At 37.7% G+C, this 13,545-nt stretch overlaps 1 protein-coding gene across 2 annotated transcripts; it reads left to right on the top strand.

Annotated features, from left to right (window-relative positions):
- The first annotated feature begins 763 nt into the window (after positions 1-763).
- Positions 764-13,431, top strand: tfg (trafficking from ER to golgi regulator). Of its 2 annotated transcripts, none has more exons than XM_051118922.1 (8): positions 764-887; positions 2,464-2,651; positions 2,945-3,028; positions 6,068-6,214; positions 6,733-6,882; positions 8,335-8,490; positions 9,854-9,937; positions 12,567-13,431. In XM_051118922.1, exons 2-8 carry the CDS (start codon positions 2,468-2,470, stop codon positions 12,950-12,952), a joined length of 1,191 nt encoding a protein of 396 aa, XP_050974879.1. In that variant the 5' UTR covers positions 764-887; positions 2,464-2,467; the 3' UTR covers positions 12,953-13,431. The 2 variants fall into 2 exon arrangements, with proteins under 2 accessions (XP_050974879.1, XP_050974878.1); XM_051118921.1 differs by having other exon boundaries at positions 780-887; positions 2,467-2,651.
- Positions 13,432-13,545: the final 114 nt, after the last annotated feature.

Genomic DNA, 13,545 nt, shown 5'->3' on the forward strand with positions numbered 1-13,545 from the left:
TACTTTATAAATAAAATATTTCTTTAAATATTTCTTCGTAATTTATTTCAAACTGACAACTTCATTCTAAGCTTGATTTTAAAAATCTAGCGTGGTCTGTCATAGGTTTTCTACTTGTCTTTTAGCTTGCATTATTAATAGGAATTTATACTTTCTTTTATGATTTAAGCTGTAAATTGTTTGTGGAAATCTGCTTCTGACACAACACTTTCACAAATTATTTTTTATAGACTAGGAGTTGGTAATGTAGTATATTTTACCTTACATGAACAGAGTCTTCAATTTTAAACCTATAAAGCTTTGTGCAATTGGCTAGAATGAAGTTTTTTTTAAAACGTAACGTAAAAGCTGTTTATTATTTGTGGTGGGTTAATTTAAGAAAAACAATGCTTGCTAACCCAAACACAATTTGTAAAACCAACACAACAGACTACAGAGAAACATTTCAGATTAAAATAACTTATTAGACCCCATTGCATCTTTAGCAAACACTAGGGTTTAAATTCATAATAAACGTTTTATAGTTATATAGCGATATAACTTCACAAGAGACAATTATGTAGCTCGTAAGGAACCTCTGCTAGATAAAATAAAATCAGTTAAACATCAGTCGGTTTTATGTGTTTAAATGAACTGATTCATTTAATATAAAATATATACTATGTTATTTTGGTTAACAAACTGCATGCAGACGCCATGTAGGCCTCATGAGTGGTAATTAAATTTACAAAACACTATAAGCGGTGTCTGGATAGCGCGCATGCGCGTTTGTGGTTTTGCCACGTACAGGTCGCTGTGAGGCGTTTCCGATCAGTCAGTCAGGCGTCGTTCAGCTGAAGTCCAGGACATACAGGCTGCTGCTGGGATTGACACATCCAAACCACCAGGTATAGACGCGGGGGACTCTCGTAAAAACATTAACATACTTTTATACGGTCAGTTTAGACTTTTTAGGGCACCTCTGGAAATGAACCATTAGGAGTTAGCCGGCTGTTAAGCAAACTAGCATTAGCTTAGCTTAGCCTGTGAGAAACTAGGGCAAGCTGAAAAGAAAACAAGAGAGACAATAGTTTTTAAACAACAGTACGGCGTAGTTAAATAATCGTAATTAAAACACAGGAATAAGCGTTGCTGTAGTTTAACTGAGATTTGATTACAGTATTTTATTCTTTTACGCCGGGAGAATTGTCACGTCCAAGACCTTTATTTGGCAGGAAGTTGCTGCATCATCAGGTGAACGAGGCCTGATGAGATGTTTTAAATGGATCACTCTTTGGCAAGACATTTAAACGTCATGCTGATGCGAAGGGAAATGGCCTGATGCGTGATGAGATCCAAAAAAACACATTTCTGCTCTTCTAAACGATGTTTAATATGATTTTCTGAGTTAGCTGATCGGGTGTTGTTCTTGGAAACTGTTGTCTGCCCTGTTTAACATGTCCAACCAGAGAAACCCTTCATGTGCATGGCAAAATCATACAAGGAGTTAAAATGGTAATGCTTCTTGACAAATAAGAACGGAGTAAATGCATTTAATTGAGAGTTTGCCAAGCAGACAGTTACTTTATTGGTCCAGCAGCTCAAGATTTTTAGTCATGGCTGTCATTAAAATCCGTATGAGATAAATACAGGTCTGTCTACATGCTGTCTACATACTAGAATGCGTAAGTAAACTAATCAGAGGAAGAGTCAAGTTTTCTGATGAGATTGGCCCTGATTGATCACACACACTCAGATTGTTTGTATAGTGATCTATATTCTAAAATGTTTCTCCCTATAGTCATGTCTGAGGTCAAAGTCTGTGTTGAGAAAGATTGTGGGCCATCTACATGTGCCAAATCATCTTACATCTCATGACCCTTAGACTTTTATAATGTGTCACAGTAATGTACGGTAGCACTTGTTCAGATATAACCTGAGTTATGATGAGTCAAGGCAAGTCATTCACTGACATTTTTATATCCATAACAAAAGCAGCGGAGTTAGCGGTGAGGGACGACACTCATTGAGTTACAGCTATCAGATTTCAAGGTTAACTGTTGTGTTGCAAGTTGAGTTCTGTCTTTCTGATTTTAAGAACTTAATAATTGTATTTTAATAAACTATGTAATTGGTTTTACTCTATCACTGCTGCAGTTCTGATAGTGTGTTTGGTTTCAATTTATTCCGGCACTATCAAATGACGTCTGATGGGCATGTGATGCATTAAATAGTGATAAATGGCCTGCTTCTTTAATAAACGTCTTAATAGTGCAATGTCAGCTGTCAAAACTTTTCGACAGTAATCTTTGAGTATTGTTCATTTAATTTAAATTTTGATCTGAATTTTGTGTCTCATTTACGTTTGCTTACATTACTTTTAAGCTACTAACATTGGTCTTTTCTGATGAAAACCATATTTTTAATTGATCTATTAATATATCAGACACAGTATTTGAAATAAAATTGTATTTTTTCTTCCAGCAGTATGAATGGCCAGCTGGACCTGAGTGGGAAGCTGATCATTAAAGCTCAGCTGGGCGATGATATCCGCCGTATCCCCATCCACAATGAAGACATCACCTACGACGAGCTCCTGCTGATGATGCAGCGAGTCTTTCGTGGGCAGCTCCAGAGCAGTGATGAAGTCACTATCAAATATAAGGATGAAGGTCAGTTTTTGGACTTAGTTTTTGGTTTTTATAAAACATGCATGTATTATAAATTTAACAACTTAACGAAGGTTACCATGCATGCATGTATATTTAACAATTATTTATCAGTGAGGTAGTATGAAACTATGATCAGTAAACCTATAGATGTTCTTAATAAAATCTCTTCTTAATAAGATCTCATACTTTCTATTGCCCTCACATGTGGTGCAGTTTTATTTGAGGTTTAACCTCAAGTACTGCATTCATTCTCTGGTATCTTTTTCATTGTTAGTTTTTCTGCTCTCTTCCAGATGATGACCTTATCACCATCTTTGACAGTTCTGATTTGTCCTTTGCAATCCAGTGCAGTAGAATATTGAAGCTCACTCTTTTTGGTAAGAAACCAACACTGCTTAAGGGTTTTTGCTCATGATGACATTAAGGAATATATCTGCACAAATACACCAGAAAGGAGCATGAAAGGAATGTGCTGTAACTTGTAAAGCACAAATTACATGTAGCAGTATTTAAATACCCAATTATGTAATGCATAACCAGAAGTTAATAAGTGTTAAAAAGTGGTCCCACCTTAAAAGTATAATGTAGAACAACATAGTTTAAGTAATGTGCTTTAAAAACTAAAATGTGAAGCGCACCCCACTTGCCTATTAGGCTTTTTTTGTAAATTTATTGCTGTTGGTTGTCCCCCAGTTTGTAAAATAAACAAGTTATTTTTTGTTATAAACGACAACAGGCTAAAGATACAGGCACAACAACACTGTTCTCATCAGTGCTAATCATGCCTAGAGTTAAGGTCAGTGAGCATGTGTAGGTTTATCTTACCTGCAGGAAGATCATATTCCAAAAACGCTTCAGTGCTCATAGTGTCCCTTTACAGAATAACAGAACCAAGCAGCTCATGTGAGTTACATACACTTTTTATAGTTACAGCTTTAAAATATTTTATCAGGTAGAATGTAGTCGAGGCCTATAAAGTTGTTTTATGTCATTTAAATGGTGTTTTATGTAAAATAAAAGAGGCATATCAAGTTAAAGCTTCTTGATTTCTCAGTATTCTTTGTGACCCAGAAAACATTGTGTTGTACTGTAACCTTTGGGTTAAAAAGGACTCTCTGTTAAGCACATAATCCCACATTGACTGGGTGGTGTAATATTGCGGAGTTAAGCTCTTTTAATCTTAAAAATGCTGAACTTGGTAATATTTCATCCAACCAGGAGATGTCGTTTTTCTCTTGTGGGATAGCACAGCTGCAGCTTCTAATGTCCAGCAGAGGGCACAACAGAACAAGATTTGACCTGGTAGTATGTGTTTGGCTTTGTAAGGTTATCAGCAAGGGGGTCAATGGAAAATTAAAATCTGGTGGTGAACCCTTTAGATCTTGGGTGTCCAAGTATTTGTCGGGTCTCTAATATGGTTAATAGAACGTATGGATTTTAAACGTATCGTAGATGTTAACAGATAGAATTCAGTACTCTAAACAGATAGAATATTTTTTTATGTTCTCTAAGAACACAAATTGTGCCCAGAGGCCTTGGATATTTAAACAAGGAGGGTTTACATAAAACAGTGGTTCTCAACCAGGGTGCAACGGGCCTCATGATGATTTAAAATGATTTCAATTATAATAAAACTAGCATTAAAATACAACAATAACCACTGACTTAAAGAGAGAGTTTACACAAAACCTTATGGTTAAATTGATAGTTCACCCAAAAATGAAAATTCTGTAATTTATTACTCACCGTCATGTCGTTCCAAGCCTGTGAGACATTTGTTCATCTTTGGAACACAAATTAAGATGTTTTTGATTAAATCCAAGAGCTTTCTGACCCTGCATAGGCAGCAACACAATTGCCAGGTTCAAAGCTTAGAAAGGTAATAAGGATATCTGTAAAACAGTCCAATAATTACATTGTACACTAATTACATAGTAATTTCATTGCTGTCTATGCAGGGTCAGAAAGCTCTTGGATTTAATCAAAAATATCTTAATTTGTGTTCTGAAGATGAACAAAGGTTTTTCTGGTTTGGAACGACATGAGGGTGAGTAATTAATCACAGTATTTTAATTTTTGGGTGAACTATTCTTTTAAGGTCAGTAGGATCCAATGTTGTTTGGATGCCAGAATTCTTCAAAATGTCGTCTTTTGTGTTCTGCAGAAGAAAGTAAGTCGTACAGGTTTGGAAAAACCTCGTAGTGAGTAAATAAAGAGAGCAATTTTCATTTTTGGGTGAACTATTCCTTCAAGATAGATTAGATCATCTTACAGACTTTAAGTCTGCTCTAAATCACGTGAGCTGTGCTGAAAAGCCACTCTTTTTAACGGGTACATGGCTCAAACAAATATTCTCAAGAGAGGAAAATCAGACCCGGTTAGTTGCCTAATAACGTCATGCTCTGTTCTAGCGATATTTGGCTCACGCAGGTACATCTGCACTGCAGCGTCACTGCCAGTTCTCAGCATGTGCAGACTACTCTTCAAATGTGTCATCGTAAATGCTGCAGAGGCTGTAGATTTGGCCTGCTTGATTTATACACTATTTTACACTGTGATTTATTTGGCAAGCCTAGCCAAGATCAGAAGTTGCAATCTGTGTGGGTTTAAGAAAATCCTGTATTTATGCTCCTATTCAAGACAATGTGATCTGAAAGAACTGATCTGAGTACCAGCTCATAATACATGTGTTTCTCTTCCTAATAAAAGGAAATTAATAACTTTTGGTCAAGTCTGCATTCTGCACTGTCCAAAGCCTCTATGCTCCAGCCAGATGATGTCATGTCTTGACCTTGCGTTAGCAAATGTAGCCCTGCCCTTATGTTGGACGCTTTGACTAGTTAAAGAGAATTTTGGGAAGATTTTAAGAGCTCAAATGCGCTGGTTCATAGTTGTGTAATATCACGTGCGTGTATGCATCCCAAACGTGTGACTGGCGCCCAGGGGCTGGGTTGAACGCCTGCTAGAGCTCGTGTGATCTCTGAAGAGTCTGGAGCGGTTCAAGTGGCAACCGGTCTCACACATATGGCCTTAAGAAAGAAACATTCCAGACCCACACACAATGCCAAAACTCTGGATTACCTCATTATATAGACAATGTCTGGCTATCTAAATGATCTAATGTTGCTGTTCGCTTGTTGACTTTGACATCCTAACCAAGTTTCCAGCGTTAAGTAATTTTTATCTCCGCATTGTAAGCGAAAAGCTGCGTGAAATTACAATCACAGCAAATCAGAACACTTTTGATGTTTAATATGTTATGATGGGGGTTTGGATAATAGAAAACATGACAAAAATAGAAACCAAGCGGTCATTGCCTGGCAGCTGGTTAGGACAAAACAAACATGGACAGATGCATTTTGACTAGTTAGAACAAAGTGCTACTGCTGTCAAAAATAATGTTTGTGTTTTCACAGTGAATGGGCAGCCTCGGCCACTGGAGTCATCTCAGGTGAAGCACCTGCGCAGAGAACTGATCCATCTGAGGAATAAAGTTAACAGCCTGCTGGACAGCCTGGAGCCCCCCTCAGAGTCTGTCCCAGAGAGCACCAACCCAGAAACCGGTACATACCTCTCCCAGTGAGATTCTCATGTTCTTCATATCTTTTAACCAAAATATTCGGAGAACATAAAATCTCTCTTAAAAACTTGTTTAGGGGGAAAGCATAAAGGGTTAGTTCAATGAAAATGTTGTTTACACATTCTTATGTCATTCCAAACCTATAACACTTCATTCGTACTGTGGAACACCAAAGAAGATCTTTTGACAAGTGTTCATGCTGCACTTCACCATACAGTCAAAACCAACTCAAAAAATGTGCTTTAATCACAGTAAGCCAAATGACAATCTTTTTTTATTGTAAAGGCTTTTATTTAAGGTGAAAAGCAATAATTTGGCATCAGAACTGTCTTGATGTGACATTTGAATGAATGCAACCACATTTATTGCATGGGTTTGGAACAGAATGAGGGTGATGACACATTTTTCATTCTTTTCATCTCTTTACAATTGAATCTCGTAAGTGTGCCTTGAGAGGTGAAGACAGGCGATACTAAAGCTGTCTTGTTCTCTGCGTGACAGAATGTGTAAATGAGGCAGTAGATTCAACAATGAAGCAGGCCCCTCCGGTCAGTGCTGCTAGCATGTCTGCGTTTGACCCCCTGAAGAACCAGGAAGAGGTCAACAAGAATGTCATTTCTGCATTCGGCCTGTCTGAAGAACCTGCCCAAGGTACCATATGCATAAACACATTTCATAGAGCTTAGTTGTGGCTTTCTAAATGAACATTTTTTTCAGCCATTGCATTGATTATTGCGATAAATTACTTGATTAACAGGGTAATTAAAGCAGTTGAATTAGACTTTTTGAAAATTTAAGTCCTTGAAAACAGCCATATTTATGAAAAGGTACTTGAAAAGTACTTGAATTTTTAAAAGTCAGTATATATGAAATTAGTGTTAATTTTCCATAGATGCCATAATATCCTTTCAAATGTGAAAGTTTCTACAGTCATGGCTTGCTTTGCATGTGCTGCACTTTATTTGTACAGTTTTGTTTTTATAGTTTGTTTATTAGAATTTAAAAGATAATAACAATGTTGTTTGATAAGTGAGATCTCTGATTTTAGTCCTTGAAAACCAAAAACGTAGTGATTGAAAAGTCTTCAAAAGTCCTGGAATTTTGTTTTGCAGTATCTGTGAGAACCCTGGGTTAAAGACATAGATCATAATTTTTTAATGGTTTATAGATTCATTCTGCATTAATAGAGATTTCATTTGATGTGCTATCACAGTTGTGTTTATCTGCTTTTTAAAGGAGTAGTTCACTTCCAGAACAAAAATTCACAACATAACATACTCACCCTGTTGTCATTCAAGATGTTAATGTCTTTCTTTCTTCAGTCATAAAGAATTTGTTTTTTGAGGAAAACTTTATCACATACAGTGGATTTCTATGGTGCCTGCATGTTTGAACTTCCGAAATGCCGTTTAAATGCAGCTTCAAAGGGCTCTAAACGATCCCAGCCGAGAAAAAGGGGTCTTTTCTAGCGAAACGATCGGGTCAGTACGGTTAGGGTATGTCGAAAAACTCCCATCTCATTTTCTCCTCCAACTTCAAAATTGTCCTACATCGCTGCAGAAGTACCGACCCAGTGTTAACAAAGTGAACGTGCAAAGAAGGTCAAACGCCAAAAAAAGGTAAAACAGTGATGTAGGACGATTTTGAAGTTAGAGGAGAAAATCAGATGGGTGTTTCTCGACATGCCCTAACTGTGTTGACCCGGATTACACAGCGCTAGACAAGATGAGCAGTTGAGGTTAAAAAGTATATACATTTTTATTTACTTTTAGAAAACGTTTTCGCTAAATAAGACCCTTCTTCCTCTTCTGGGGTCATGTAGAGCCCTTTGAAATTGCATTTAAACTGCATTTTGGATGTTCAAACTCGGGGCACCATAGAAGTCCACTATATGGAGAAATATCCTGACATGTTTTCCACAAAAAAAAACAATTTTTTTAAGACTGAGGGAAGAAAGGCATGAACTTCTTGGATGATAAGGGGGTGAGTACATTATCTGTAAATTTTTATTCTGGAAGCGAACTTCTCCTTTGATGCCATTTTCCATTTAAATTGTAGCTTTGGAGCCACCTGATTTTTCCTTTGCTCTTCCTTGCGTTCCAGTTCCAGCTGTAGCCGCCACCGCTGCTGCAGAGGAGCGCTCTGCTACTCCAGACAGTATTGCCTCTTCATCTTCTGCAGCGCCCCCTTCTGCTGTGGCTCCCCAGGCTCCCCCAGCTTACTCAGGGGTCCAACAACCTCCCTCTGCTACTATGGATGGTAAATCTAGCCTGTTTTAAAACTTGTATCGAAAGAATTCTTAAATAGGATTTTTATCAGATGTAGAGAGTGATCAGGAATGACATGGCTTTTAAACAGTCTTACGTAGAGGAAACATGTCTGATCAGTATCAGGTGACCCTGTCTAATTATACAATCTGAAAACAGTCTGTAGAGACTGGCCAGTTGATTTAGAGGATAGCAGTTTTGCACATCCTTATTGCAGATGTTCTGTTCTGATGCTTCTGGAAAGGAATCCAGCGAATGAAAGATGAACAAGGAGTCATGTGGCTCTGAAGTCTTTGTAGTGAATTCAGAGTATGATGTTATTGAAATATCTCCCCTCGTTTTCTGTCCAAAAAACGCCCACGTCAGTCCAGTGGACATGAGAAATGCAGGACAGTTCTCGATTTGGCAGGTCATGCTGCTTTGGAAGGAAGGTCACAAACCTGTACTTACAAATGTTCTCTCACAGTCGTACACAGACCCCCACAAAACGTATTTGTTTGCAGCAAAAAATCACTTTGCAGATGTTGTCGTCTAACTGAGGCTTTTGGGAATGTGTCCAGCGGAAGAAAAATGAACCAGAATGGCCTTCAAGTCAAGAGCGTAATGTTGTTCTCCACCCGTCCATTGGATTTGTTTTCCCCCTCACTCTTTCCAAAGAAGTTCAGCGCACATGAGAAATTGTGCAGAGCTATTCTAGATTTGGCAGGTTGTGTGGATGGTCTCCATGGTTGCGTGGAGTTATGATGCTTTTCTTTGCTTTATTGTTCCCATCATCTGCCGCACAGGGATGCACAGACACACAGCCTTTTCTCATTAGTTTCTTAGTGCGATACACACAAACAGTTATGAACTTTGGATAATCTGTTTGTGTGCTGTATACTTAATTTGGATTCCGAATAAAGCATTTAAAATTAGCTGGTCAGACGTTTCTCCTCATCTTTAATCAGGAGCTGTGCTCTACACAGATGGTCCGGCTGCCACTGACTGCCAGCGTTTGGACAATCTATCATCTGCTCAATTTTATGAGGCTGTCCTATTTGTATGTTTTCAATCAGCTTCTCTGTATTGGCTCTTTTTGTTGATCTTCCAGAGTAACATGCCAGATATCCCACATTAAAATATATTCTGCCACAGAGTTAGAAAGATCAGTTCTTAATGTTTATGACTCCCTTGTGTCCCAGATATTTCTCAGATGTTTGATGATGAAACAGTGGGATATCCTCGCTAAGATCCACAAGCTGATTGCTTATGTCCTGGATTTTTATGGGAATTCCCTCCCTTAACAGTGTGATCTTAAACGTGGAAAAAAAAAAAAGAATTTATGTTGTATTAAAATATGTTTTCTAATTAAACAGGTCAGATGTATCAGCAGTACCAGGCTCCAGGTGGATACCCTCCGCCAGCTGGACCCCAGCAGCAGTACGGGATGCAGTACCCTGGTAATCCTTTAAAACTTTAAATCTACTAATGATGTCTTCATAAATTAGAGCTCAGCTTTAAAGAGAACCGTGGGTGTTAAGACTTGTATGGCTTAATAACATAAATGATGTGTCTTACCAAAATATGTTGTAGAAAACCTTTATAAGAGTTACGTTATTTAAAAAAACCACATCGTTTTCTACATATTTTGGACTTTGGGGGGGCGCCATTATTTGGTGGCAACCAACTTGGATTATTTGGCAACCCAGTGCTGGGTAAATATTCGACAGAACACATGCTGGGTTATTTTAAATGTTAAATGTTTTATTTAAGTCAACTGTTGTTTAAAAAGTATTATATTGCTGGCTTAAAGTGGGCTTAAAAGATGAACATTTATTATTAAGCAAGAACACCTATGGACGAAAAATATAAGACAAATTGAATTTATTTGGGTGAATACAGCGTAGTTTACAATACTTCATTCATTTAAACTCATTTAACAAGTATTTTTGAAATATAGCACTTAAAAGTAGCATTTTAATTTAAGTGTATTCAACTGTACTCCGTAATCATTTTTCACTAATATAATGGTATTTATGAAAGATGCCGTGACGGTCTCTTTCCTATACCTGCCCATAAACAAACAGTACTGAGAGTAGAGAACGTTTTAACATCAAATGAAATTGAATTTAGTATTATAGCAGATAAATTCAATTTATGTTATGCAAGGCAAAAGCCGTTTCAGTCATGCGAAAAGACTGACATCTTGTCCTTATATGTTGTGTTGCGTAAAAAATATAATAATTACAGCACAGTGAAGACTTTATAAATGACATAAAATGTATACAAACTTTTATTTAGCTGAGACAGGCTTAACCAAGCGGTTGGGTAGAAAAAATAACCCAGTATTTAATAACCCATTAAAAATGGTCCAGCAGCTTAGTTACAGAAAAACTACCCAGCACCTGCATAAAAAAATAAGCCAATAAAATGGACCAACAAGCTGAACCCAGCATTTGGGTTAAAAACAAATAGCCAAGCTGTTTTTTTGTTATTTTTTTTGAGTACAGAAAAACCCCTACCTAGGACATGGGTAAAAAATATTAAAAATGACCCAATAAAAAAAAACCCAACAAGCTGAACCCAGCATTTGGGTTAAAAAAAAAAAAATAACCCAGCATTTTTTAGAGTGCAGATAATCTGGTTGTGTGCTTTGTCTCAGCAAAGTCGCTGCTATCTTCACCCATTGCGCCATGTGGACTTACTTGGATCTATTTAAGTCTACTTCATTTGGATTCCGAATAAAGCATTTAATATGAGTCGGTCAGACATTTCTCCTCATCTTTAATCAGGAGCTGTGCTCCACACAGATGGTCCGTCTGCCACTGACTGAAAGCGTTTGGATGATCTATCATCTACTCATCTATCATCACTGTCCTATTTGTATGTTTTCAATCAGAAAAACTACCCATCACCTGGGTAAAAAATATAAAAAATAATGAAAATATTAATAAAATGACCCAACCAACTGAACCCAGCATTTGAGTTTACAAAAATAAATAAATAAATAGCTTTTTTTTTTTTTTTTTTTTTTTTTGCTACCCGCCCCCCCATAGTTCAAAATATGTATAAAACAATGTGTTTTTTTTTTTAAATAAGGTAAAGCTTTCATGAGTTCTCTACTACATTATCTATGTACTAATTCTTAAAGGAGAAGTCCACATATAATACATATAATGTACTCACCCCCTTGTCATCCAAGATGTTTATGTCTTTCTTTCTTCAGCCATAAAGAAATTGTTTTTTTTTTGAGGAAAACATTTCAGGATTTTTCTTCATATAATGGACTGATATGGTGCCCCGATTTTGAACTTCCAAAATGCTGTTTAAATGCGGCTTCAAACGATCCCAAATGTGGTTGTAAATGATCCCAGCCGAGGAAGAAGGGTCTTATCTAGCGAAACGATTGGTTATTTTTATGTCAAATGTTTTTCTTGTCTCGTTCCGCCTGAACTGTTTTTTTCCGGTTCATGACAGTTAGGGTATGTCCAAAAACTCCCATCTCATGTTCACCCTCAACTTCAAAATCTTCTTATATGGCTATTTTACCTTTTTTGTTAAGGGTGTTTGATCTTCTTTGCATGTTCACTTTGCAAAGACTGTGTTGGTACTTCTGCAGCGATGTAGGATGATTTTGAAATTATTTTTGAAGTTGAGGGAGAAAATAAAATTTAAGTTTTTTAACATACTCTAAATGTCTTGAGCCAGAATACACAGAGTTCAGGGAGAGCAAGGCAAGACAAGCATTTGAGATTAAAAAGTATTTAAATTGTATTTTTTTCAATGAAAATAACCAATCATTTCGCTAGATAAGACCCTTCTTCCTCGGCTGTGATCGTTTACAACTATATTTTGGATCATTTGAAGCTGCTTTTAAACTGCATTTTGGAAGTTCAAAATCGGGGCACCATATCAGTCTGTTATATGGAGAAAAATTGTGAAATGTTTAACCTGGATGACAAGGGAGTGAGTACATTATCTGTAAATTGTTGTTCTGGAAGTGGACTTCTTTAGTGCATTAATATGAATAAAATGCAAATAATCAAATTTTAAAACATTATTTTTAACCTTTTTTTTTTTTTTTTTCAGCTGGTTATACTTCTCAGTCTGGTGTTCCTCAGGCTCCGCCTCCTCAGCAGCAGTTCCAGAATTACCCCGCCCCAACCTCTCAGGCTGCTGGTGCTCCTGGCTCCGCTCCGGGGTTTTCCGGCCAATCACAGCCTCCTGCTCCCCAAGGACCCACCCAGTACCCACCCGGAGCATTTCCGCCTCAAAACTACACATCCCAGGCCTCTCAGCAGCCAGCTAATTACAGCCTGCCTCCAACCTCCCAGGCCACAGGGGGTTATCAGCCCCGTCCTGGATACACCCCGCCGCCTGGCGCCACCCCTCCCCCTGGGGGTGCCAACCCCTATGCCCGAAACCGCCCCCCTTTTGGCCAGGGCTACACCCAGCCCGGTCCTGGGTATCGGTAAAAGGCCTTTAATGTCCCCACAGCACCTCGCTACAAGTTTTCTCTGTCTCCAACACATCAGCCCCCCAAATCTGTGTTTGACATTCTAATATTGTGTTTGTGTTGTGCTTTGGGTGATTGTATGAATGCATGTGAGAATGAGCTTGTGAGGTTGTATGTGTGTTTGCACACACGGGAGACCAAACGGTGTGGGAGTGGACAGCTGTGTGTGTGTGTGTTATGTGTTATGTGTGTGCATTTTATTTTATCACCGGTCTCCTCATTGGTGTTATTTTGTCATAAACCATGAGTCTGTTTAAACACTAGAAAATTATCATAATCAAAGTTAGTGATATTTGTTTAGTTTTTCTTTGTTTTCTTTACTTTTTCAAATGTCCTGGTTTTTACTAACCCCTGACTGGCCCTCTGCAGTGACGCCTGTCATTTCTGTATAAACTGTAACATTGTTTTCAGGAGGTGAATAAAGACTTTGAGACTGAATGATGGGATTGTTCTTCCTTTGTTCAAGGAATTATCAATTATCTGTGATTTAGGTTTTTCTTTAACTGATTTTTCTGTATTTTTTAGAGAGGGCTGCATATCTTTTCATGTCAG

This window comes from Labeo rohita, chromosome 9 (genome assembly GCF_022985175.1).
Source record: "Labeo rohita strain BAU-BD-2019 chromosome 9, IGBB_LRoh.1.0, whole genome shotgun sequence".
In the NCBI taxonomy this organism is placed as follows: domain Eukaryota; kingdom Metazoa; phylum Chordata; class Actinopteri; order Cypriniformes; family Cyprinidae; genus Labeo; species Labeo rohita.

Coding starts and splice junctions, on each gene's coding strand:
- tfg (XM_051118922.1), top strand. CDS start 2,468: ATGAATGGCCAGCTGGACCTGAGTGGGAAGCTGATCATTAAAGCTCAG. Junction 2,652..2,944: donor TATCAAATATAAGGATGAAG/GTCAGTTTTTGG, acceptor GCTCTCTTCCAG/ATGATGACCTTATCACCATC. Junction 6,215..6,732: donor GAGCACCAACCCAGAAACCG/GTACATACCTCT, acceptor TCTGCGTGACAG/AATGTGTAAATGAGGCAGTA.